At 42.7% G+C, this 27,788-nt stretch overlaps 2 protein-coding genes across 2 annotated transcripts in view; both read right to left on the reverse strand.

The window, feature by feature from the left end:
• LOC102451070 (mucin-5B-like) overlaps positions 1-13,343 on the reverse strand; it is a 69,150-nt gene extending 55,807 nt beyond the window's left edge. The window contains exons 1-7 of the mRNA XM_075928214.2: positions 13,238-13,343; positions 11,416-11,671; positions 9,304-9,418; positions 7,023-7,110; positions 2,855-2,997; positions 1,840-2,065; positions 424-549 (exon numbers count right to left, since the gene is read on the reverse strand). Of these exons, the coding sequence (XP_075784329.2) occupies positions 424-549; positions 1,840-2,065; positions 2,855-2,997; positions 7,023-7,110; positions 9,304-9,418; positions 11,416-11,671; positions 13,238-13,319 (1,036 nt within the window). The 5' untranslated portion in view covers positions 13,320-13,343. The remainder of the gene's footprint in view (positions 1-423; positions 550-1,839; positions 2,066-2,854; positions 2,998-7,022; positions 7,111-9,303; positions 9,419-11,415; positions 11,672-13,237) is intronic.
• A 10,651-nt stretch (positions 13,344-23,994) lies between these two features.
• LOC106731742 (mucin-2-like) overlaps positions 23,995-27,788 on the reverse strand; it is a 66,966-nt gene continuing 63,172 nt past the window's right edge. The window contains exons 48-50 of the mRNA XM_089778833.1: positions 27,284-27,323; positions 25,819-25,948; positions 23,995-24,480 (exon numbers count right to left, since the gene is read on the reverse strand). Coding sequence (XP_089634959.1) covers positions 24,213-24,480; positions 25,819-25,948; positions 27,284-27,323 — 438 coding nt within the window. The 3' untranslated portion in view covers positions 23,995-24,212. The remainder of the gene's footprint in view (positions 24,481-25,818; positions 25,949-27,283; positions 27,324-27,788) is intronic.

Consider the following 27,788-nt stretch of genomic DNA (forward strand, 5'->3'; position numbering starts at 1 on the left):
TTTATTTTTTTTAATTGTATCCTTTGGTATATATGGTTGTGACTATTTTCTTCCACTATTTGATCTGAGGAAGTGGGTCTGGCCCACGAAAGCTCATCATCTAATAAACCATCTTGTTAGTCTTTAAAGTGCTACATTGTCCTGCATTTTGCTTCACTTACATGAATCAGTTCTTATGCTGTAAGAAACAGGAAACAGGAATTGCTCCCGAGTCATGGTCAATACTGGATATTCTGTGACTGTCCTGGACAATCTACACAAATGTGTAAGACACAAACTATGTCCACTTGCCAGTTTTCCAAACATCCAAATGCTATCTACAGTTTTATTTAAGGGTGTTCACATTTTAATAAACAAGAACGCCTTTCACTGAACACTGGGAGGTGTCTCCCTGGAAGAGATATAAGAAGGATGCTACTTTACCAGCAGGACAGAAGCAACCATCTGTACACGGGGCTTTACAAATCTTGCTCCTCTCTGGGTTGGCGCATGTGTCAGCACAGGGGTTTCCACATTCCGTATATTCCAGGTTGTTTGGACATTCCTGGACTGCAAACCCAAATGAAACAGTTGCAGAGAGTAATGTACTCAATCAATGCTCTAAATTCAGTTTATCATTTTCCAAAGGAAACTAACCTTCTTAGCTATAAAACATTCTGTCCAGAGCATTAGAGTAATTTTATCCACTTTAGAAACTGGTTGATTTAGTTTGGTTTTACAAGACAACACTTCGTAGTCAGAGAAGGAACCTTTTAAGCTGCCAGGCATTATAGACTATAACTCTATTTACACTAAGGCTTCAATGTTTACTTACTGTTAAACTTAAGTAGTGATTGTTGTACCATGCTCTGTCATGCAGATAGTTATCAGACACGCTTAGAAGCTTGGATTAAATACCTCCATTATTAACCTTAATTTAACTAGTTCCTTTCCTGGAATAATCATTCTAAACAGAGAATTTTATGAAAACACATCACTTTGGAAGTGCTTATAAAACACTTTAAAAGGAACCCTGTACTTCCCTTCACTAACAAATACTGCTAGGCTACGTCTAGACTGGCATGATTTTCCGGAAATGCTTTTAACGGAAAAGTTTTCCGTTAAAAGCATTTTCAGAAAAGAGTGTCTAGATTGGCACGGACACGTTTCCGCAAAAGCACTTTTTGCGGAAACGTGTCCGTGCCAATCTAGATGTGCTTTTCCGCAAAAACGCCCCGATCGCCATTTTCGCGATCGGGACTTTTTTGCGGAAAACAAATCTGAGCTGTCTACACTGGCCCTTTTGTGCAAAAGTTTTGCGCAAAAGGACTTTTGCCTGAATGGGGGACAGCATAGTATTTCTGCAAGAAGCACTGATTTCTTACAGTAGGAAGTCAGTGCTTTTGCGGAAATTCGAGCGGCCAGTGTAGACAGCTGGCAAGTTTTTCTGGAAAAGCGACTGATTTTCCGGAAAAACTGGCCAGTCTAGACACACTAGGGTATGTGAACACTACATAGGAAGATCGAAGCTGCTGCTGTCAACCTTTCAGAGTTCGAATTAGCGGTCTGGTTAAGACAGCTAAATCGAAGTGAGAGTAGCACTCCAGTCGATGCCGGTAGTCCTGCTCTCATGACAAGTAAAGGAAGCAAAAGGAAGTGTGTTCTTCCTCCGACTTCCTGCAGTCTGGACAGCGCCAAGAGCCGAGTTAAGCTACTTCGACTTCAGCTACGCAATTAACATAGCTGAAGTTGCACTTGATTTGACATTATCCCATAGTGTAGACATACCCATAAAGGTATCTAAATTAATCTGAGATGCAAATCACATTGATTACTGAATTAAAATCCATAGCTACTTACAGCAAAGCTCTTTGGTTCTCCATTTCCCAGGGATTCCCCCGTTCAGGACACAATCTCGAGAATACTGACTAAGGGTACTGCATATGCAGCTGGAAGCCAAAGACAAATCAGATGAATTTTTTGCACAGAGGCACATGTCTTCCGTACAGGTGGCTACATAGTCATCAAAAGCAACCACCTTGGGACAGTTCCCAAGGCGGGACAGAAGTTGCTTGCATTTTGATTTCTGTAATGAAAAAAAAAAGAATTATCCACATCTTGTCTTGGAGCTTAGTCCTCAGCCAATATATATGGGCATAGCTCCATTGACTTCCAAAGTCTGAGGCCAGGTCCACACTAGACCTGGAAAGTCAGCTTAAGATACACAACTCCAGCTAAGTAAAATACGTAGCTGGATTCAGCTTACCTTAAGCCAAGCTTGGTGGCATCCACACAGTGGGAGGCTGCCAGAAGCAAATGCTCCCATTGGCTTCCCTTACTCCTCTTGACTGTGAGGTGACTGTAAGGAGCCAGCTGGAGCTGCCCCCAACATTTGATTTATAAGTCTATACTAGACATATTCAATCAAATGCCATAACATCGATCTCTGGTGTGGTGAGTGAAGAAGTGCCCTGAGAATTTAAGGCCAGAAGGGACCATCAGATCATCTAACTTCAGTGAACTTTCTGGAGCTATGCTGATTTACACCAACTGAGAATCTGTCCCAAATTCACTAAGCCAACAGAAAAGACCTGCCAGACATTTGATAAGTTTATTTGCTGCTCTTCCTGGACTGAAGGTTGTAAATCCGCCCCCGCCCCGGGGGTTTCTGCTATATACCTTTGTAACATTATAATAGCAGATTCCTACAACTACAGGTTCATTTTGGGCTTTGATTCATGGCTGGATTCCTGAAGAATTCAAATTCTTTGAACACTGTTTATATAATATTTTCATCAACATAATCTCTGGAATTGTAGTCCATTGTAATTCAGGGAGGTTCATACTCACTGTGCTACTGGCCAGGTGTACTTACATATTTGCTACATTTATTTTTTTGTTGATGAGAGTGACCTATATAGCTTTTGGCATCTTCATCTTCAGCTACATCAGGGCACTTTTCTGTAGGCTCCTCTACTTTGTGAAGGTTTCCAAATTGCCTCGGGAGTAGTTTATAACCTGGAAAAATTCCCAAATTCATCCAGAATACCAATCAGATGCAGAGCAAATGTCCAACTCAGTTTCTTAATTGTGCTCTAAGGCAATATGTTCTTTACACAAATTATTTAATATAACGTAGGTACCTAAAATATAGTGACTGACAGACTCACATAGGGTATGTCTACACTACCCTCCTAGTTCGAACTAGGAGAGTAATGTAGGCATACCGCACTTGCAAATGAAGCCCGGGATTTGAATTTCCTGGGCTTCATTTGCATAAGCGGGCCGCCGCCATTTTTAAAACCCCGCTGGTTCGAACCCCGTGCAGCGCGGCTACACGCGGCACGAACTAGGTAGTTCGAACTAGGCTTCCTAGTTCGAACTACCGTTACTCCTCGTGGAATGAGGCGTAACGGTAGTTCGAACTAGGAAGCCTAGTTCGAACTACCTAGTTCGTGCCCCGTGTAGCCGCGCTGCACGGGGTTCGAACCAGAGGGGTTTTAAAAATGGCGGTGCCCCGCTTATGCAAATGAAGCCCAGGAAATTCAAATCCCGGGCTTCATTTGCAAGTGCAGTATGCCTACCTTACCCCGCTAGTTCGAACTAGCGGGGTAGTGTAGACATACCCATAGTTCCTACTGAATTAGGATCCTGAAAGCTGCAACACTTTTATTTGGAGTGTCTGTTTGACTTTTAACCCTTTCATTTAGAGAGCATCCATCCTGAAGGGGTTTCAACCATTTAAGTGCCTATTTGAATTAGAAGGTAAAATGGTCAAGAATACCTAAGTGACTTAGGAGCCTAGATTCTTTTGACTTGCAGTAAGACTTATGGTGAAATTCAAAATGGTCTTAAATGACCCAGGTGTTTAAGACCCATTGCAAATTAATGGCATTTAGGTTCCGAAGTCACTTAGCCAACTTGAAAATTTTTTGTCATTAAGTTCCTAAGTCAATTCTAAACATAAGATTTACATGCTGTTGAAACTGTTACCCAGAATTCTAAATTTCCCTCTCCCAGCCTGGTAGGGCTAAGTAAGAGTGGTAAACACTACAAGTAGTGTTCCTTTCATGTTTGCCCTTTGCAAGGGCTAAGGGCAGTTGAAAGCCTCACTTTTCTCACATACCCAGGAGCTATCAGCAGCACAAGTTTGCAGCTGCTCCAAGCTTTGAACACTGCTGATGTTTGTCAACATGCAGCACGGGGACCGAATCCGTTTTAAAACGAATGTTGTGTAGACAAGAGAGTTGTGTAATGATTTATGTACCGTAATGTGCTTAATGGGTAGTGTTAGAATAAATGTTAAACAACTACAACTCTGCTGTGACCCTTCTCAGGTTAGCAGGGATGAACAGTCTTTTAGGCCATTGGTAACGATGCATCGAACAGACTGCTTGTGTCTGTATCTGATGTTAAAGCAGAAAGAGATCAGAAGGATTCCTGTGATTCAGCATGAGCATACTGTTGCTTTTAGGAATAGTTAGAATACAAATTGTATTATAAAGAAAATATGATGAATGAATAAAAGTTTGTACTAGCAGAAGCTTTGTATAACTAGATTGATTATAAGGCAATTGTAACCTTTTCTCATGTGAAACAATTATGTAGTTCCTGGGGAGGAGGAGTGAATGAGTTTGGAATGTGTTTGGAGAAAGATAACAACTTGAAGGCTCAGCAGTTTTAGAGTCCAGATGGTCAAAGAAGGAGGAGAAAAAGCTGGAAGGCTCAGGGGCGCCAAGGTACTATCAGTTGTGCCCAGTATAAGGCAGACCAGTGCATGACATATAGACGACTTTGGAGTTAAGAGCTAGCACCCATGAACAGATAAGACAGCCTTGGAATAACACTACGAAGGAGGCACCAACACACTGATGTCTGATGACAAAGAAAACCAATTTCTAAATAAACAGATATTAAACAGAACTGGTAGTGATTGATTAAGATCTGACAATCAAAGTGTATAGACTTGAATGGGAGAAAAGTCTATAAAAGACAGGGTGCTTTGCATAAATCTTTGGGTCTGGTCTTGTCAAGATTGGAGCATCCATCTGGACCAAGAGAAGCCCCCACTCCTCACCCCTTGCATTTAACTCGCCTGGCCAGTGAGTTAATGTGAGCAATAAACTGGTAACTTTAAGCAACGGCAAGACAGGGTATGTGAATATGCATATAACAGAATAATGTTACATTGTCAACATTGTGAAATTATTTCAAGTATAACAGTTGTTTGGTTATAACTCTGTATTTCCTCATTTAAAATGGTTTGGAAGACAGTGCTCTGACCCCAGGTCTGTGGCTCAGCCACTCTGGCTTTTGTGTCATGGTAAATCTCGGTTTCATCTCAGCATTGCCTTTGCAATTCTTTCTGTGGGACCCAATGGAAGCATCCTGGTGCAACCACAAGGAGGCCCCTGGCCTCTTCAGTGATGTTCAGTCCCATGCGTAGTTGCAGGAGCTACAGTGCATGGAGCGTCCCCACTCACTTAGTGCCCCAGAGCAACCACGAGGCATGAAGTTTCAGCTGATGAAGACTCTTTTTGAGGTAACTGGTGACAGCTTTCCCCAGAGAGATTGGCAGGGAATAGAATCTTTCTGGGAACTCCACCAGCATAGCTCAAACTTGAGGAAAATCATGAGGGGAGCACGATGCAGGGGAACAGTCCCCTTGCTGTTCTCCTTCAGCATGGATCCAGAGAAGCAGGCTTCTCTGCATTTTCAGAAGCAGAGGGAGCATGGGGGCTAGAACTGAGGGTTACTCTGGTTTCTTTCCAGCCCAGTGGAATATCTGAAGCAGCCAGTACATTGCACTATGGCAGGCATGTCCAAAGTCCGGCCCGGGGGCCAATTGCGGCCCGTGTTCCGGTTTAATACGGCCCCCCAGGTAATTTGGCAATATCTATCTTTTATGGCCCCCAACGAATCCATATGTATTGAGATGAATACATTGTAAAACCTCAGTTAATGTCAGTTGGTCTAAATCAGTTATAAATATATTTGGACACAACATGTATACTTGGTGTTATGTTCCTGTTCATATTTTTTGAACTTAAAAGTTGACAGACAACCTTTATTACCAATAATATGTAATGTACTTTACAATGTTCCTGACATATATTTCAGCTTCCTGGATTTTTTTTTTCATCTGGCCTTCAGATATGAAAGGCAGAGTGATTTAACACCTGTTTAGATTTGTCATCCATGTGACGAAATGAAAAGTATGCCATTTGCAATAAACTTTGCATAAAATAGTTAATTTGCATTTAATTTTAATGGTTCAAAGAATGTCAGGCAAAATGGTCGGCCCTCACGCATGTTCACTTCATCAAATCTGGCCCTCTTTGAAAAAAGTTTGGACACCCCTGCACTATGGTTTTTGTAAACATTATCCTGAGCTCACTGAAGTTTCAAGCAAGTATGGATCACTTGCTGATGATTCTTAACAATATACAAAGGCAAAATCACAGTGGTTACCTAACTGCAAGAGGATGAAAATGTTCCCAGAGGGAACATCTACCCACCTCAACTATAAAAGTTCCACCATCTTGGAATATACTGCTCTCAAGGAAATAGGACAGTGGTACAGTATGGGATCTCTGTACTTAATTTTGGTTTACTGGTTTGTGTGAAACTTTTCAGGTTTTGCAAACCCCTGAGATTCATGAATCAGCTCAGGAGTCTCAAAATTCACCCTAATGTGTCAAAATGGGCTTAAACTGTGTAAGCAATGGGCTTAAACTGCAGCAAGGGAGGTTTAGATTGGACATTAGGAAAAACTTCCTAGCTGTCAGGGTGGTTAAACACTGGAATAAATTGCTTAGGGAGGTGGTGGGATCTCCATCTCTGGAGATATTTAAGAGCAGGTTAGATAGGCTTGGTCCTGCCGCGAGAGCAGGGGACTGGAATCAATCACCTCTCGAGGTCCCATCCAGTTCTAGTGTTCTATGAAAAAGTATGCACCAGAGTATCTTTCAGCAAACCAGATGAAAATAGTTTTGTGTCATGCTTCATAAAACTCTAAGGAGTATATAATAGCCAATTCCTACCATTCAAATGCAAATCATTCTTCTCATCACCATCGTAGTTCCCACACAGACCACATGTTTTCCCCTTGTATGTATCTTCCAAGTCCAGCTACAAAAGAAAAAGAAACAGGAAGACCAGAGTTTTGAGTGTTTCAGAACGGAAAATTACTAAAGGTGTAAAATTTCTTCTCTGACATGAAAACATTGACTGATGTGTTTCAATGAAAGGAAATTCTAAACAAATGGGGAGACACATTCCTTTAGAGTTTGTCTATGTATTTCTTAAGAGCATTATTATTTAATGTGCACCATTTGCTGCAGTGCCTTTAAAGTGAGACAATTCAGTTTAATATACAATGCTGCTCTCTTCATTAGATATGTTTGGTCTTAACAAATCCTTTCTCCTCATGCACGCTGTAGCCCAAATCCTGAGGTTCATACTAGAAAGCGCATACTCTGCTCTCAGTCATATGATGTAAACGTGGACTATTCATAGTTGCTATAGATTTACACCAGAGTGATTGGCAGCAGTATTTATACCTCAGTTTTATTTAGCAATATTCCTGTTGATCTCATCAGAGTGTTATCTGAGTAAAAAGCTAAGGACTGTAAAATTGACCATATATAATTACAGCTTAATTAGAAAAAAAAGGATGGACAAATCTTGAGAATTACTGAGCATAAACAATGCTGACAAAACACCTAGGCCTGGTCTATACTACAGCAGAAGGTCAAATTAAGAGATGCAACTCCAGCTACCTTTAATTTTGTAACTGGAGTTCATGTATCTTAAATTGACTTTCCACACCATCCACAAAGGGAGAGGCTGACGGGGGGAAACGCTCCCATTGGCTTCCCTCACCCCTCATAAGGAGCAGGGGTTCTGGTGCCAATAGGGGTGCCCTCTGAGTTCAATTTAGTGGGTCTAGAATCAAACCCTGGAAGATCGACTGCAGCTATGTCGATCTTCCACATAGTGTAGACATATCCCTGTTGAATTAAGATCAGGAAGCCAAGAAAATAATTGTGAGTACTTTACCCAACCTTCTCAAATTAGAAATTGTTTTGATAAACTCAACTATGTCAAACAAAGGATGGAAGGGAATCTCACCATAGAAGGGGGGGGTCAGATTAAAATATGTATGTAAACTTGAAAATACAAATGAAATGATTACAAGATGTAAATAATTTAAATATGCAGCAAATTTGGAATATTACTCTTCAGTAGCAAACTTATAATAGAACTTCATAGTAGACAGGCCAAATTCAAAGGGGAAAATACTTAACAATTGCTATTTCGCCTAGAAAAATAACTAATTGCAGCATCTTACACGGCTTGATAAATAATACAATCACCTTATGGCATGACATCTTCTTCCCTCCCTCCATAGGCACCATAGCCTTACTCTAGACAGGATGCCCCAGAGTAGGGGTGGGCAATCATTTTTGACCAGGGGCCACTTCAGAAATTTTTTAATTAGCCCTGGGCCATCCCGGAACGGGCGGGACCTTGGGCTGAAGGTACGGGCTCTGTTTGGTCTGGGGATGAAGGAACACAGTTGGTGGTTCCCTCTAGGTAGCCATGCCTCTGGCGGTGGGAGGAGACTTGGTGTGCTCTCTCTTGCTGCCCCCAGGACTATCAGGGCCTGGCGAGGGGGAGCATGTGAAGTCTCTCACTCCCTGCTCCCACCCTGCAAGGGAGTGCTACGCTTAGAGTCAACCACCAGCTGGACAGCAGCTGTCAGTTGACTTTTAGTGCTGAGGCCCTATCAGGGCAGAAGGAGACTTCACACACTCCCCCATCCCCAAGCCCTGCTAGGCCTGGGGGTGGAAGGAGCGGCAGGGTCTCCCCAAGCCAGATCAACTCTTTTGACAGGCCGGATCCTGCCCGCGGAGGCCCTTTGGCCCTCTCCTGCTCCAGAATCTAGACATTAGAACCCTGGTGAGAATGAGCTTCTAGTCACTTGATAGTGACTCCCACTGGCTTGAAAGGAAAACTTCACAGTATGTCTACATCTTGCTGGCTGGAGCAAACAGCAGACTACATCAGATTTTGAATTGCCATGTGACTGGAGAACCTTCTCCCATGTGGATGCCAAACTGGCCTTCTATCCACAAGATCAACTTTCCATTTTTTTTTAATCCTCTCTACCCTTTTCTTTAATTCTGTGAATTGTGACACAGGGAATACAAATCTCTGCAGTACCCACTAAGCCTGCAGTTAGAGAACCACTGGCCATGCAGGGCCTTTCAACAACACTAAAATTCACTGAAAGAAAACCAACTAACTGGATCTTCATACTAAGAGAGTGTCAGCCCAGTTCCATTTGAGCGTCAGGCCCAGTGTGGAAGTGACTTGGAAATAGGTGCAGGTGTCTTCGATCAAAATGCTCTTCAAGCTGAAGGGGAGGGGAATCCTAAAGAAAAGCAAGAGAAAAAAACAAATTATAAAATAGAGCTCAAATCAAATGATCTCAGGAGAGGTAGTGAAAAATTAACAGGCATCAAAAGGAAACCATGAAAAGATGGCTCAAAGTTTGGAGTTCCTCAGACTCTTCCACTGTGTGACCCTCTCTTGCATATTAAGACCATTTAGCAAGGCAGGAAGAATAGGTCATCTGGTTGGAGAAATAACTGGAAGAAACTGCAGATTCTTTTGCTGCTTTGATTGAAGAGATGCGTCTGATTTTGTCAATAAAATTTGCAGTCTAATGACTCTTTCCTCTGTTCTCCTACTACTGGATGACTAGACAGATACAATGGCCAATAGTACTTTTTCTATGTTTGCTTGGCAAGGAGGGTGTGAGTATTTCTCCCACGTGTAGACCTTGCTCATACTCTTGACATCTCTGTGCTGGAATATGGCAATGCACATTATAGGGGGTTGCCTAAGTCAGTGTTCCCAGTAAGCTGTATACTTAGGCAGCCACCCAGGAGAGATTCAAAACCCATCCAGTTGATGAGCAGAGCGCCCACAGCAGCATGTGTTTCTACTGGTGGTACATGTCTGCACATAGCACAAAAAATTAGTCCACACATGCATGGAATATTGGTTGTCCTTGAAAAATAATTCAGAAAAATCATTCAGAAAAATTCAGATAATTCTACATATGCCTGTCAATGTATTTAGTGTGGTTCATGCATGGAGCGCACTTACTCCATGCTCCACAGAGTGTTGCTAGTTCATTTCAAATTAAAATTCAAGGTGAAATTCCACATGTATGCTTAAACAGTACCTCCGAGTTGCTACTATATTGGTGTTATTTCAAGTAGGAGAAGACTGTTTCTGGAAGTTGTGGAAGGTTCTTTTAATTCTTATTATGATCGTCACGTAATTGTGGTCTGATCTAGAGTGACCAGACAGTAAGTATGAAGAATCAGGATGGGGTGGGGCATTACACAACCAATATAAGAAAAACCCCCACATATCAGGATGTCCCTATACAATCAGAACATCTAGTCATTGTAGCCTGTCCCTACAATGCAGGAATCACTGGATGTAAAGGAGTATGTGTTAGATAGAAAATCAAAATAGATCACTACATGGGTCTCTGGTCTTAACTGTCTATGACTTCTCTGGCACACCTGCCAGGCTCTGAGTGCCTCATCTTCTCTCAGGCTGTGTCTAGACCGGCAAAATTTTCTGCAAAATCAGCTGCTTTTGCGGAAAAACTTGCCAGCTGCCTACAGTGGCTGCTTGAATTTCCGCAAAAGCACTTACGATCTCATGTAAGATTGTCAGTGCTTTTGCGGAAATACTATGCTGCTCCCATTCGGGCAAAAGTCTTTTTCCGAAAAACTTTTGCGCAAAAGGGCCAGTGTAGACAGCAGAGTTTTTTTTCTGCAAAAAAGCCCCGATCGCGAAAATGGCGATCGGGGATTTTTTGTGGAAAAGCGCGTCTAGATTGGCCACAGATGCTTTTCCGCAAAAAGTGCTTTTGTGGAAAAGTGTCCTGCCAATCTAGACGCACTTTTCCAAAAATGGAAAACTTTTCCGTTAAAAGCATTTCCAGAAAATCATGCCAGTGTAGACGTAGCCTCAGTGTCAATGGCAGCTGAAATGCTCTCACAGAAATAGTTCAGCACCTCAGAGAATCTGTCCCTGTATAATTTTCTGAGCGCTTTCAATCTGAAGGGCTTTATTGTGCACTAATCAGGATGCGAGCTACAGTACAAGCACAGTCAATCCTCATCCTTTGTGGCACAAGCTGATCTATCAACTGGGCGCAGGTTGGAACCCCGCTCACTGGTATATAGGAACGTTACGCAATCTGGGGCAATTTGTGTCTTCCTCCTGCCTTTGATGAATCTTCCAAGTCGAGAAGGCCCATGGATGCACTGCTGACATACAAGACTATACTTAAAAGGTAGAACAAACAGTGGAGTTCAGCAAGAACAATAAATATTTACTCACTCATTCCCATTCACTGTGATGCCTGACTCTTTCACCTCTAGAAGCACGCCGTCAATGGTCGCAGTGAAGCAGACTGGAAAGCCACTCTTGTCGCGTCGCCTGACCTGGATGTTGAAGTCCTGATAGCTGTCGTTGCAGTGCGAGGCAAAAACGTATTGGCAGATGCCGGGAAAATCGAATTTAACGTGGTCAAATGTCTGGAAGTGGAATTTGCCCCAAGTGGAGCATTCATTTCTGGTGACTGCCGGGCGCTGGACTGTAGAAAGAGTGAAGGTGGAAATGTTATTGGTGGGTATTGCAATCAGTGCCTAGCGTCTGCCATTGAAGTGGCACTTTAAAGACTTAAAGGGAGATTTTCAGACGTCCACGGTGCTTTGGCATCCAACTCTCATTGGCTTTCAGTTGGATTTAGGTATTTAAGGTGTCTTGGTACCTGTGTAAACTTCCCCTTAAACTATCTTAAAGTAGGCTGGAAACTGGTTTGCAGTCTCTTCTATTGGGCATGTGTGACAACATCACTTTTTAGCAAGATGGCTGCCACCAGTGGTAGACTTAGAAATGCCAGTTGTCACTACAAACTTTTCTAAATGACTCTGCATTTCACAATTTACTCAAATTCAGGAGGGAGTCTAATACTGACTCATCTCTTTGAAGAACTTCTCTATCCTAAAGAGACTACCAACTTCTAGTACAACTCAATCCCACCTCAAAAACTTAGCCAGAACCATGGCCCTTATCCAGCCAATATGTGATGCTTAGAGAAACCTTTGCTTCCTTGACCACTAAGGACTGAACTCCCTGAATTTTCAATTGTATATGCGAAGTTACACATCAAAACTTTCTTTGTGTATTAAATTACATCCCAGAAATGCTCAAACTGTGAAGTTGAAGAAAACAAATGTAATTCTCCTTCAATGGACTTTACACTTTGCTGCAATATGCTTTCAGCTTCTCATTTTCCCTACATGGCAGACTAGCAGGAGAAAATGGAAAGATTTCCCTGATGTGCTGATGGGATAGCTTTCAGTGATATTAATTTAGCAATATACATCACAGATCAAATCAAAATCAGTACTTAACATACTCTACGAACTCTGAAATGTTTTGTAATATGCATAACTAGGAATCAGCAGGGGTGGATGGAAAATTTATTTTAGATAAGATGCACCTGTAAAATAAACTGAGGTGCCAACATGTTTTTACAGTTTGTAGTAGGTGTTTGTAACACAAGAGTACAGTGGAATGAAATAGCACCTTTCTGCATGCGACGGTAAGACTGATAGTCAGGTTTTACTCATTTATTGGTTTGGAGTTGCTAGAAATGCTAACACTTCAGCAGTCATCACATGAATTCGCAATCAACTGTTTGTGTAATAAATGAACTCAGGAAGCTATAAGACATTCCAAACCAGGAATTAGAAGGTAATAGTGCAGTAAGGAAAAATAATACTTCTACGAGTGTGTGGATGTCAGGCAATTAACTCTAACAGACTTTATGCAGACATATTTCTCCTAGGGACTATGTGTAAGTCAAAAAATTAAAAAGGACATTGCCATTTTCTGTAATATAAACTGAGTCCAGCAAACATGTTCTTTAAACAACTAATCTTGGAATGGTTGATGAATTGCTCTTTAATGCAAAGAAAAACAATGAATTCCTTAAAGCAGGTTCATTTGGAGTGTACAGACAAAGGGCTAATCTATTTACAGCATGCACATAGATTTCAGTCTAACCAAGTATATTTTAATTTGACATTTGTATTTGTAACTTAATGGAGGTAAATACCTAAGCCAACAACTTCAGAATTTAGATTTTTCTTACCTATCTGCACTGGGGTTTTGCCCTCACAATAACTCCAAATTAGGCAGAAGATCCATAGTGGCCCTCCCCTTTTCCCCCCCATCACACCTATAAAGAGATAACTTAAAAATCCTTCCAGGGAAATGCTTTTTGCCTCGGCTTATCGTCACAGTTTTATAGTCCAGGAATTTGGCGTGAGAACAGAACATTGACAGCCAGGTCCCTAGGAGGTGGAGCTTCACTGATTATTCCCTCACAGATTCAAGCTTACAAGACTGAGCCCTCACATTCCCTTCTGAAAAGACAATTGTGTGTTTCTGTGGCACTTCATTTTGAGGGGAAGTTGGGGGAGGGGAGCAAAGAGGGAAGTCTCTGCAGCTTTTTCCATTCCACTTTTCAATGCTTTAAAATGGTGTTTCTTGCTTCCCTTCCAGCTTTGTCTTTTCTCTCATGCCAAATATTTAACTTTTTAATGTAGCTCCTTGGAAACAAGGAATCATGGCCCTGATTCTGTCCCTTATGCCTTTGTTCACACCTCTGAAGTTTAATGTGTTCATTATTATTACATGCTCCCTCTGCAGGCTGGATAACTATTTCTGAGCACTAGAGGAAAAACTCTGCAGGGTCAGCTGTAACCAAATGGTTTACTGAAAGAAAAAAATAATGGCAGCTAATGGCAAATAATGGTTGGCTTTAAAAAGTGAAATCAAAATGGCTCATGAAAGGTGATAGGTTAACTACATTGGCTACTGCAAGTCAACGTTTCACGGAACAGGTGCAGTGTTAGTGCAGCTAGTGCAAATTTTTGACTCCTCTCCTATGTCTGTGGCTCACCCTGCTTTGCAGAAATAAGTGTATGGTTGAGTCTTCATTCCCATACAGCTGGATTTCATTTGTTCACTGGAGTTGGTTTTCAGTGTGAGGATCTAAGCTTTAAAAAGTTCAATTCACATAGGTCCACCAAAAACACAATTAGCGCTCAATTGCAAGCTGGTCTATGCACTTGTGCAGGGGATTACTTAAGGGGTCAGTGATACAAAATATCTCTGCATTGCCACTCCCCTCAAATCAAGGCCTGTTGCTTAGTCTGACGAGTGGCTTACTGGAGTCAATAGGACTACACATAGAGTCAGGAGCTTCTCCATGTAAGAGCATCAGAATATGGTCCAAAAACATTAAGCCAATGAGAGAGTCATTCCTGAGCTCTGTATTTTTGTGACTGTCTATGTACAGCGATTTCTCTTGCACCTGTTTTCCCAACTCTTTGAGCATCATTCAGGTCTGAATCACTTCAGTCTCAATAAATTCAAGACTGAAGAAACTTGACCATATGTGCAAATGGAAGAGCCCATGTGCTAAAGAGCAAAGCTGAGTTTCTTTGACAGAAAGATTTTTTTCAACCAAAAATGCAAGTTTGATGACACTGACCTGTTTAGCAACTGAGGGTGTGTCTACACTGCACCCTTAGCTCGAAATAAAATATGCAATTTGTGCTACACAAATAGTGCATCTTATTTCGATTCTATTTTAAAAGGTTATTTTGAAATTCGGCACATCTACACGGCACCAAATTTCAAAATAGCACACTATTTTGAGACATCCCTTATCCCTCGTGGAACAAAGTTTTCAGGGATGCCGAAATAGTGCATCAACTATATTTTGCAATAGCGGACGCATTCAAAAGACACAGAGTAGCTATTTCGGGATACCTCTGGTATCCTGAAATAGCCTTGCAGTGTAGACCTACCCTGAGTGTCGAATTCTTCCAGTCAAAACAAGGTGAAACATTTAATTTCAACACTTTTGAAGCAAAAACAAATTTTGATTTGAAATGACTTTTTATTTTGAAAATTCCTTTAATTTATTTCAAAAATTTAAAAAAGTTTAAATTTCACAATTAAACAAAATGTTCCAGATTGTACAAAATGTGTTCAGCCTAAAATTACATTTTCCTGTTAGTGATTTGCTGAAATTTTTGAAAATTTTGGCTTTAATTTGACCCAAAATAAATTGTATTCATCAGCCGACTGTAACGTCCATGATTCACTCAGCTTTGCTAAGGAGTCTCATAGACTTAAAGGCCAGAAGGACTCATAGTGATCATCTAGTCTGACCTCTTGCACACCTCAGGCAACAGACTCTCACCCACCCACTCCTGTAATAGACCCCAACCTCTGGCTGAGTTACTGAGGTCCTCAAATCATGGTTTAAAGACTTCAAGTTACAGAGAATCCATCATTTATTCTAGTTTATCAACATACATGATATCTATCAACATACATTATATTGAGGGACCTAGTAAACTCATGACCATGAAAAACACATTACAGGCCATGCAATCTGGTCTTCCCCCATGAAATCTGGAATTTTGTGTGCCCAGATTGCATGGGAGAAAGCAGTGTTTCTCAACTGAGGGTCCTGAACCGAAAGGTAATTGTGAACAGATTATGAAGTTATTTTGGGGGGTCACAGTATTGCCAACCTTACATCTGTTCTGCCTTCAGATCTGGGCAGCTACAGAGCAATGTCTATTAGCTGGGGACCCAGCTCTGAAGGCAACACTCCGCAAGCAGCAGCCCAGAAGTAAGAGTGGAAGTACCAAGCTTTGCCATCCTTACTTTTGTGCTGCTGATAGCGGCAGCTGTTTTCAGACCTGGGATCCTGGCTAGCAACCGCCTCTCTCTAGCTGTCCGGCTCTGAAGGCAGCATCCCAGCTGCAGCAGCGCAGAAGTAAGGATAGCAGTACCACAACTGCCCCTACAATAACCTTGCGACTCCTCCCTCCCCCCGACTCCTTTTTGGGTCAGGATCTCTACAATTACAACATAATGATAAAATGCAGAAAACATTAAATGTATTCTTTTTTAAAAACCTATGTCCAAGAAATTAACCAAAATGGACTGTGAATTTGGCAGGACCCTAATTATGTATGTAACTTAGTGATTCATTTATACTTTAACAATCTTTCCACTTTCTCCCTTCGCTGATTTTCCATAAAGAGATTGCAAGCTTCTTATCACACTTATTTGTTGTGCAAGGCTATTTCCTGTGAATAACACTTGGGCTTGGTTTCTTGATGGTAGGCTTGATATGGGGCTGCATGGCCTGGATTACCTCACGGCTGGCTGCGAGAACATTCTTTTGGGCCTAGACTTGATAGAATTACTCTAGATTTGGGGGGGAGCACAACTGCAGTTTAAAACTAATGTTGACCTCATGCTCATTTAATGGCTCTTAGCCTTACCTTCAGGGCTCATTGACAACACAGATGTCACCTTCAGTTGTTCAGTGCGCAATGAGCAAATCCTTGTGGACTAAGTTACGGATGGTTTGCTTGGTCCCTCACAGGGCTTTCTGGAATATACAAAGATCTGACTCTCTGATTTTTTTTATTGCTGTTCCCTTGAGAGGTTTATGGGCCGTTCAGTGAGTAACTCACAGACATGCAGGTGCACGTCTCTGCCAGATGAAGATTTGCTGCTTCTGTGGCTCTTCAGGAAATCCTGCATCAGCAGGTGGGCGCATTGTGCGGGACATGACACATGGGTTCACCTTACCCCTTTCTCACTGCCTGTGCCCTATTAACTCCATTGTCTGTCAGTCACAGCTGAACCAGGGCCCTTTGGGAGGTAAAGTCTGTTCTTGAACCTTTGCCATTTTGGCTGCCACCCAAAGCTGACATTAGACTTTATAGCCCTGTGGATGGAACCGCTGGGTTCCTACCCCCTTTCCTTTGAATCACAGTTCTTCTGCTGCTCCATGCCTAATGGGACACCACAGATTTTTTGGATGTCAAGCCAAAGAATTCCTATTAGGAAACTCAGGAGAAGGGATTATGCATAATGGCTATTGAGCTGATCCTGTTCCCCTTTGTTTGATAGAATAGGGTTGTAATAATGTTCAGGCTTAGGCTTTAGGTCAGACAAGACATTGCGTGAGCCAGAATTTGGCACCCCATATGGTCGAAGGCCATGCTACTACTGGTGGTGATGACATTAAGGAGGGGTGGTAAAACAAAGGATCAGTGGCTCACACATATGGGTATTTCAGAGGAGGAGCTATATCAGTAGGGTACATTTGGGCATTGGTGAGGATGGGATGCTGAACTCTACTTACTGGATCCTTCCCTGTAAGCTGCAGTGGTAAAGTCTTGGCACCGTGTACTAGGCAGGTGTGGACTCCATGGTGATGTTCAGGCACACTGCAGTGAGGTTTGGGGGCATATCAGAGAGGCCAGGAGTGGATAGTGTGACTTGCTCCAGCAATGCCTATGTGGTAAATATTGCCCGGCGCATGAGTGGCCCCGCCCCCAGGCGCACAGGAGCCTCTAAAGGTTGGGGACCACTGATCTAGTATCTTGTACTTGTGCCTTTAGGGAAATAGTTTGAATGCTGGTAGGATTCTTCCTGGATACCCTTCTGTTATCCCAATTCATTTCAGACTGGAGAAAGTGTGGCTCATTTCATGTAACTATCACTATAAAACACTGGGCTTATTCAGTCCCTTATTGGATAGTGAAGTTTAGCTAATTTTTTGTTAGCCTTTAAAGTACTACCAGACTATTTGGGTTTTTTTTTTTTTAAGTTTATCCTGTACAGACTAACTCAGCTACCCCTGAAGTTTTTTAACAGTGTAAGGTTAGCTAAAAGAGTGCCACATTTACTCGTGGTCTCACTCCTGGAACTGAAAATCATGAACACAAATTTGGCCAAATGAAACTAATAATATTTTAGAGTGAGTGGTTGTTACGTTAACTTTTTATGGCTAGTTAAGTTCTAGCTTAGCAGTAGACCACAAGTACAAAATGTATAGAATTAATCCCTGGTATAATGCAGATGGATTCAGGCAATTTACACCAAAGATTAATTTGGCCCACTGGATTTCAGTCTCATCATAGTTACCAGACCACAATATAAAACCATCAGACATTTTGCTTAAAGGTGACAAGCAAAGGGTGTCGAGGGAAAGCAGACTTGCAAGGTATTTGGGGGTTTTTGTGATATATGAAGGCAAAAGATTTCATTTTTTTTTTTTAGTTTAAAAAAAGGATGGGCTTCTTGGGTTTTTTAGTTTAGCATATCAGAAATTTAAACTTCTATCTACGCAGATTTTGCAATAGGGTTTGCTGAATGAGCAATAAAGATTTGGAAAACTTTTTTAGCCTTTAAGTGCAGGGTTCCTGTCAATGGCATCAAGTCTTCACTTCTGTAAGTCACACATTACTTTTTAACAATGTCTGCATATAGTAACAATTACATTGCTGGTTGGTGCTGGCATTTGCACAAAAACACTGGCAGATCTCAATAGGCTGCAACTGGAACTGTGTGAATAATGACAGTCCCTCAAAAAGTTTGGATGCTGGTAGGATTCTTCCTGGATACCCTTCTGTTATCCCAGTTCATTTCAGACTGGAGAAAGTGTGGCTCATTTCATGTAATTCTCACTGTAAAACACTATTTTTTCCTTTCAGGTCTGACCGAAACCCTTGTTTCTGAATTTTACTGGAGTGAAAAAATAAAATCATTTGGGATCAAACAAAATGTTTTGTATGCCCCCCAAACAGAAACTTCATTAAGATTTTGAACGTTTGATATTTTTAATGAAGTTAAAGGACATTCTGAAATGAAAAGTTGAACCATTGCGTCTCAAAAGTGTCAAAATGAAATGTTTTGACATATTAGACATTTTTACGGCTTGTTTTATAAATCAAAATTAATATAAAGATACAAACTGTTTTGGTTGACCCAAACCATCATTTCTGGCTAAAAGACTCCTCAGCCAACAACTTCTTTCCAACTCTAGTTGTAGCAAATTCCTACATGAGAAGAATTCCTAGCACAGGAATCCATTCCATAAGGAGGCCAGTGCCTGTTGAGCTAAAAAGCTGTATTTAAACTGTCTTTACAAGAAAGATGGGGTATGCACAAGGGCTGAATTAAGAGATGAGCCCTTCAAAGCTGGGCTGGAGCTGAAATCAGACTGTTTTTATTTTACAAAAATGTTTCTAGCCCACCTGGATGCAAAGAAGAAGCTTAGTCGTGTGACCTGTCTGCAACTAACAGCTGAGTTAGTATACAGCCTGAAACAACAGCTCCATCAAGAGTGACTTAGTCATCTTGACTGAAACCTGCTGCCATATCTGGTAAACCAGGCAAAGTCCTGATTCGATTGCCTGTATTTATGATGCAATGTTATTGTTGTAACTGAGCTGGTCCCAGGCTATGAGAGACACAAGGTAGGTATGGTAATATTTTTTATTGGGCCAACTTCTTCTGGTGCATAAGCCACGCTTTTGAGCTCCACTGTGCTCAGACATTTTCTTCAAATAGCTTTGGTGCTCTGTGTCAGATTGAGTTTTAAAGATGAATACAATGGATTAAATTATACACTTCTAACACAGGCAACATTGTCATTGGTTTAAGTGGGAGTTCGGCCTGGGGAAGACCATGGGATTTAGCCTACAGAATCTATCAGTGCAAAGTACTGAACTTGGGAACTGAGCATATCAGGTTAAAACAACCTTCTAAACCAGATGTGCTATTTGAAACATTGTAGATAGGTTAATAAATAGCCATAAATAAGGAATTAACTTGATTCCCTTTTCTGGTCATTCTTTCTGGAGCACCTGGCATTGGCCACTGTTGGAAGACAGGATACTGAGCTAGATGGGCCATTGGTTTGAGTCAGTGTGGCCAGTTTCTTATGTTCCAAACTATTCTCTTCAAAGAGAAACCTGTGATATGGCCCAATTCTCCCTTTTCTCTAAATGGAATACAGGCAGTCCCCGGGTTACGTACAAGATAGGGACTGTAGGTTTGTTCTTAAGTTGAATTTGTATGTAAGTCGGAACTGGTACATATTGTAGGGGAAACTCTAGCCAAACATTTTTTTTAGTTTTGGATAGCATAGGGAAAGGTTAACTCCCCTCTAATGTTTGTTTTGCTGTCTGTTCCCCTGTTCCGAAGATTTCACATCTATTTCTATCCCTGTGACAAACTCAGGACTAAAGGAGTAACTCATCAAATACCAAACAGCTCTGCACCATGCTTTGAGCTAATAGCTTTATTTCCACACACCACCCAGGGTTCTAGGAGGAGGGTCCTTTTTTTGCTAACACAATGAGGCCAGCACTTTGTTTGTTTTGGTGGAGTCTTTGTTTGCCCAGGGAGCCCAGCATGTATAGGGGGAGGAGGGGCGGAGAGGCTGCTTTTGTCTGCTGTTCGGCAGCCTGTTGCTCAGGGGAGGGGGCAGCCTGTTGCTGGCAGGGGGGAAGGGGGGGAGGCGTGCAGGATGCGAGGCCGCGGGGGGGGGGGCAGCGGGCGTGGGGAGGCACTTTTCCTCTGCCCGGCAGCTCTGTGGGATCCCTGTCCCTGTGGCCAGCTGCTGCAGGCAGAGGCCAGTTGGAGCCGGCCGAAGAGGAGGAGGAGGTGGATTCTAGGACCCAGGTGAGCGAGCCCCGGGGACGCTGCTGTGCTCCGGGAGCCAGGCATGTATAGGGGAAGGAGGGGCAGAGAGGCTGCTTTTGTCTGTTCGGCAGCCTGTTGCTCAGGGGAGGGGGCAGCCTGTTGCTGGCAGGGGGGTGGGGGGGGCAGCGGGCGTGGGGAGGCACTTTTCCTCTGCCCGGCAGCTCTGCGGGACCCCAGTCGGAGCCGGCCCGAGGAGGAGGAGGAGGATCCTAGGACCCAGGTGAGCGAGCCCCGGGAATGCTGCTGCGCATGTGCGGGAGTTGCCTCACCCCGTTCGTATCTAGGGATCCGACGTAAGTCGGATCCACGTAAGTCGGGGACTGCCTGTATCCTCCCCAAACAAAAATCCCTATAATTAACCATGATTCCTGAAACCTGGAGCTATATCTAGTTAACCACGCAAAGCCAGGATTCTAATTGCCTTTATTAATGATGCATTGTTATTGTTGTAACCATGTGGGTCCCAGGATATGAGACACAAAAGATAGATGTGGTAATATTTGTATAGTCCCAACTTCTTTTGGTGAAACAACCTCACCTTTGAGTGCCACAGAGCTTTTCCTCATATATTTATGGTGCTGTGTTCTATAGTCATGCTTTCTTGTAGTACAAGAGTTTGGGGTACCCCCTCTGGAATAAATTCTCAAATTAATCTTCTGGGCTTTGAAAAGCTATGAGTTTTCTTCACTTGGATGGTGACAGCATGCCTCCCAAAGTCAGGGAATCTGTGACCTTGGGGAGTTTTTAAAACAGAAGCCTTTAGAGGCAAGATATTTTAAGGTTTCTTGCAGGCACCCACTTTCTGCACTCAGAGGGTATGTCTACACTACAAAGTTAATTCAAACTAACAGCCGTTAGTTCGAATTAACTTTCATAGGTGCTACACAGGCAAACCGCTAGTTCGTACTTAATTCAAACTAGCGGAGCGCTTAATTCGAACTAGGTAAACCTCATTCCACGAGGACTAACGCCTAGATCGAATTAAGTAGTTCGACTTAAGGGCTGTGTAGCCACTTAATTCGAACTAGTGGGAGGCTAGCCCTTCCCAGGTTGCCTTGGTGGCCACTCTGGGCACAACCAGGGAAACTCGTCTGCCCCCCTCCCGGCCCCGGAGCTCTTAAAGGAGCATGGTCTGACTACGGTGCCCATGCCAGGTGCTAGCCTGCCAGCACCCAGCCAGCAGACCCTGCACCTGGCACGGCACAAGCCAGCCACCCGCTGCAACCCAGCCCTCCGCCTCTTCCCGGGACCAGGTTGGCGGCTCCCAGGAGCCTGCCCGGGGCTACAAGAGTCAGGTGCCCGCCTGGTCTAGTGCGGAGATCGTGGACCTAATTGAGGTTTGGGGGAAAGCTTCCAGCGTCCACAACCTCCACACTAGGCACAGGAAAGCAGCTGTCTAGGGCAGGATAGCTGCCAGCCTGGCCACCCAGGAGCAGGTTTGCATGAAAATCAAGGTGGTCCAGTGAGACCCCTGGCCCTGAGCTTCGAACATAAAAACATAAGAACGGCCGTACTGGGTCAGACCAAAGGTCCATCTAGCCCAGTAGCTTGTCTGCTGACAGCGGCCCACACCAGGTACCCTGGAGGGGATGGACCGAAGACAATGACCAAACCATTTGTCTCATGCCATCCATATCCAGCCTTCCACAAACAAAGGCCAGGGACACCATTTCTACCCCCTGGCTAATACCACTCCATGGACCCAACCTCCATGACTTTATCTAACTTCTCTTTAAACTGTTCTAGTTGTAGCCTTCACAGCCTCCTGCAGCAAGGAGTTCCACAGGTTGACTATTTGCTTTGTGAAGAAGAACTTTCTGTTATTAGTTTGAAGCCTGCTACCCATTCATTTCATTTGGTGTCCTCTAGTCCTTCTATTATGGGAACTAATGAAGAACTTTTCTTCATGCACCCTCTCCACACCACTCATGCTTTTATAGACCTCTATCATATCCCCCCTCAGTCTCCTTTTTTCTAAGCTGAAAAGTCCTAGTCTCTTTAGCCTCTCTTCATATGGGACCTGTTTCAAATCCCTAATCATTTTAAGTTGCCCATTTCGGAACCCTTTCCAAGGCCAAAATATCTTTCCTGGGGTGAGGAGATCACATCTGTACACAGTACTGAAGATGTGGGTGTACCATAGTTTTATTCTTCCCCTCCTCCTTCTTCCCCTGGCTTCCCCCTTCCAGCTCCCTCCTTCCAGGTTTCCCAATCCCCTCTCCCACCCTCTCTCTTCCCTTCTCCCACCTCCTTTTCCCACTCTCCCCAGAGGTTAATCCCCACCCCCAGTTTTGTTAAATAAAGAGAGTTCCTATTTTTGAACACACGTGTCCTTTATTTTGTACATCAGGAAGGGGGGCTAGGGAGGGGTAAGTAGAAGGAGATGAGGGAGGAATGGGGTACGAGCTCCCAATGGGGAGGACTGGGGTGGCTCTGCGGGCTCCTCAGGGTGGAAGCTCTCCTGCAGGGTCTCCTGGAAACTGACAGCCCCCCGATAGACACCCCCGGATGGCAGCCTGCAGCAAGTGCAGCCGCGCTGATGGCCGAGTGCTGTGATATGCCGAGTGTGGGCACTCAGGGCACTCCAAGACAGGACCGCTTTGCTGTCCCTCATCCTGGTAGACAAGCAAGTGGGGAACCCTGAGAACTTTCTGTCCAGGGTGGGGTTTGGATCCCTTTAAGCACAGCTCTCGGCTAGCCTGAGACAGCAGCTCCACATTCTAAGTCATAACCTGATGCCCTGCTGGCACTGGTTCCGGCCAGCCTTAACTTCGGTTCAGGGTCCACTCAATGTGGACATGCTAGTTCGAATTAGCAAAATGCTAATTCAAACTAGTTTTTAAGTCTAGATGAGCTAATTCAAATTAGCTTAGTTCGAATTAACTAATTCGAACTAACTTAGTTTGAATTAACTAATTCAAACTAAGTTAGTTCGAATTAGTGCTGTAGTGTAGACATACCCTCAATGAAGATATCTGCAGCTCGGTTTTGTGGATGCAGATGTGGTTACGGATACAAATGTTGTATCTCTGCAGGGCTCTACCCAAATCTTTCTAGTAAATTAAACCTGATCTTTTCATTGTTTTATTTCAGCAGATATAATGGTGGTACAGATGAGTTACCAACCCAGAATCTAGACCTCGATAGATTTGAGCACTTAGAGAGCCAAAAATAGGTATCCAGTTGACTTAGAAAAGCTGGCACTTTACTGCTTAGGCTCGGGAGCAATCTTCCTTCCCTTTCAAGGGCTGAAGGCTCAAGTGTGCAGATGAATAAAGACAAGGAGTTTTCACTTTTGAAATATGACTTTAATCATTGAAAGCAAAAGAAACTAATTTAAGACCAAACAAAAGAGACTTGGTATAATAGTTTCTCTTTTGTACACAAATAAATAGAGTTCAGTTAAAAATAATCAGAGAATGTGAGGCAAAGGAGGAAATGGTAAAAGGCAAAGCATTGAATTAAGATGAGATTGGTGCATAAAGCCTCCTGGTCTTTCTTTTTTCTGTGTGTTGTTACTTTTCTGCCCTTCACTGCATTATTCTCTGAATGGCCCGCTTGATTCGTTCGATGGCACCCTGTTCTACATTTTCCTTTGAGTGTTCGCTGCTTTTGGCCTCTTCTGAGGAGCCTGGTACGGTGCACTCAGTGTTGAAACATTTACAGTTGTTCACATGTAGATATTTGTATGTTTTAGTTTTCCCATTGGGGCATCTCAGTAGAGCTTCCTTCTTGGTGGTCTCTGTCTCCCTGCAGCAGGAACATTTGTGCTCCATGGAGCTGGCCTCAGCTGAGTATCTGTTTAAGAGCATGGAAAAAAACACTGTCACACTATGCTATAAAATAAATGAATGGAGATGCCTACCTCCTTGAACCAGAAGGGACCTTGAAAGGTCATTGAGTCCAGTCCCCTGCCTTCACAGGAGGACTAAGCACCATCCCTGACAGATTTTTGCCCTTGATGCTTCCTCAAGGATTGAGCTCACAAGCCTGGGTTTAGCAGGCCAATGCGCAAACCACTGAGCTATCCCTCCCACCCTTTACTTATGGTGTAAGTAAAGGTGGAAAGAAAGTGAAATGAGGCACGATGCTATTTGAGGGGATAAGCTGCTGTAAGAAACTGGAAATAATAGGTTAAAAAGGCTTCTCCAGTGGTATGAATTAGAGGAGCTGCTCCCTCAGCTGAGCAGGCAGTATGCTAGGTACCAGGTTCAAATATAATGTAGCCTGCTGTTTTTAAAAAAACAAGTCATAAAGGTCTGGAATTTGAAAGGGGCCTAACAGAATTAGGCACCCTATTCCCATTGGAAGTCACTGGGAGCTGAGTGCCCAATTTCCTTAGGTGCTTTGGAAATCTCTGCCCCAAACCATGTACTCTGGTTGCTTTCCAGTTACAGAAAATCAGATGGGAACACTGATTGGGGCTCGCTTTTCATCACAGGAACCTGTTTGGGGCCAGTCGTACTGCAGCAATTCAAATAAATAATTCCCATAAGGAATGGGCTTTCCTCCAGGTAATTGTTTTCAGTGGTAGACTCAAAAGATCATTTCAGTAGGAAATTAGGGTTATACTCTTAACCGCTGGTTTCTTCAAAGTTCTCTCATTTCAGAGCAATACTAACTTCATTATCTCCACAATTATGAAAAGCCCTTTAGAACACATTTTTTCATTTCTTTACCACACAAGTGTCTCCCTCTTATAAAAGAGTCTTTCGTTTTTCCCTCCAGTCCTTTATACATTCATCTTTGGAAAGTAGCATCTCTGCTCATGACGTTCTGATGTGGCTATAGTTGACGTATTGCCTACATCGGGAATCGACTCTGTGCTGCTGTAACGCAAATGGCAAGTGATCCAGCTCTCACAGTGTAGGCAAGAAGGAATCTACACAGCTCTTTGGAAGCAAAAATGCAGAGTCACTTGTCCCTTTTCTATGGACTTCATTATTAACGTGAATCAGCCCTTTGGCCATTTTCCCCAAACCAGTTACAAACGTCAGTGCTTGTGAGACTTGGAGTTGACCAGTTCTAGCTCTTCAGCTACTGACTCTTCAGCCTGGCTATGTATTGCCCCTTTCATGGAAGCAGTCTATATGTCAATTAAATTGAGTATCTCCTTGACTGATTCACTTTACTTACATTGAGAGAGTTCCGCATGATCCTTCACAGTGAGTCAGAACGACCTTCTCCACAGAGCGGCAGCCATTGTGGTTGATATATTCCAGGTTTCTGGTGACAGAACATGGCAATGGAGTGTCCTGGGGTATGCCTATGAGGAAAAAAAGAGATAATACCCTTCAATCAGATGGCTGCAAAAGCATCATATTGCTTCATCACAGGATGTGAATCATAGAATCATAGAACCATAGAGCTGGAAGAGACCTCAGAAGGTCATCAAGTCCAGCCCCCTGCTCTAGGCAGGACCAATCACAACTAAATCAACCCGGCCAGGGCTTTGTCAAGTCGAGACTTAAACACCTCTAGGAATGGAGACTCCACTACTTCCCCAGGTAACCCATTCCAGTGCTTCATTACCCTCCTAGTGAAATAGTTTTTCCTAATATCCAACTTGGATCTCTCCCACCACAACTTGAGACCATTGCTCCTTGTTCTGCCATCTGTCACTAAAATACTGAAATAACTGCAGTTCAAACAGAAAAGTTGTCAGAAAGGTCAAGCATTTTAACGCTTGCCTTTCAATGTTAGTCTGGAGAACAAACCATCTCCTGAACATGTCTCTTATTGGAGCCGCTGAATGACAGAGGAAATGAAACAAATGAGGAAGAAAGAAAATGGCTCATTTATCTTGTATTACTCAAATTGTGTGAGAGTGTTTGGAGACCTGTGCCGGGAAAAGCAAAGGCTTATTAAATCAAAACTATTAGGTGCTATCAATGTTACTAGTGCCAAATCAGGACTAAAGGGTTTTGCCAAGTCACATATAGTAGCCAGTTAGAGATGTTTTAGAAAAGCTTCTGAATGGACTTTTAATATAGCAGCTTGTAAGGCAAAGTTTCAAACTCTAGGCCAAAAATAAAACTATTATTTTTATCTATATACTTCACTGCTTTAGGCACTGAACTCAACAAATCAGAAGGGAAACTGAAAAGAAAAACCCAGACGTAAAAATACAGTAGGTGAGCTACATTATCTCCATGTCTTCCAATCCCAGTGAGTTAGGTCCTTTCATCCACCTGCCTTTCCTTTTCCAAAAGGCACTTCTGCTGCAAAGCCCCCTCTGCAACTATGTTGATTGATAAATAACACCAAACTGTGCTGTGTGGCCACATACTCAGTCAAGTCATGTCTACACTCGATCTGCCAGGAACCACTCTCAGTGTTCGATTTAGCGGGTCTTACCTAGACCCTCTTAATCAAATGCCAGAAGATCGATCATCAGCTCGGTAAGTATAAGGTGGCCCCAGTGTCTAACTTTCTTCTGGGCATCCTTTATGTGCTCCACAAAACAACTAGTAGGAATGTACTTCCATCTGATTAATTAATGTAGTTTAGCAATAACTTTTAGAGAGTAAAAAATCAGTTCCTTTTTAAAAAATGCATTTTATTTTTAGTTAATATATGAACACTGGGTAACGGTACTCACATGTTTTACAGCAACCATTCGGCAACAGTGTAATAGTGCCCTGAAAACAAATCAGAAAAATATATTGTCTATATTTTGAAATTTTATTATTTACATGCACAATTGAGGAAAATAATTTGTTCTATAGCATGAATTACTGGTTGTAATTATGTGGCCTGTATTATACAAGTGGTGACAATAGATGACCATGATAATTCTTTTTTGACCTTAAGATCTGTAAATTCACAATGGATTTTCTTGCACTATGTAATTCTTTGAAGGAAAGGCTTGTGGCATACAAAGGTTGTCACTTCCAAATTACTGTTTGCCATGGAATTCCACTCTTTTTTATCTGACATAACCACAGTATTTTCTCATTCTTTCAGTAGAAAAGAAGTATGTGGTATATCAATTATTTATTGAAACTACTGTGTCCACAGGATACTCATGAAAATATGCTACCTCATACAAGATGATCCTGCAGATTACGGTGTATTAGAACATCATAGTTTACTATTGGTCAGTT

This window comes from Pelodiscus sinensis, chromosome 5 (assembly GCF_052426305.1).
Source record: "Pelodiscus sinensis isolate ZL-2025 chromosome 5, ASM5242630v1, whole genome shotgun sequence".
Lineage (NCBI taxonomy): Eukaryota > Metazoa > Chordata > Testudines > Trionychidae > Pelodiscus > Pelodiscus sinensis.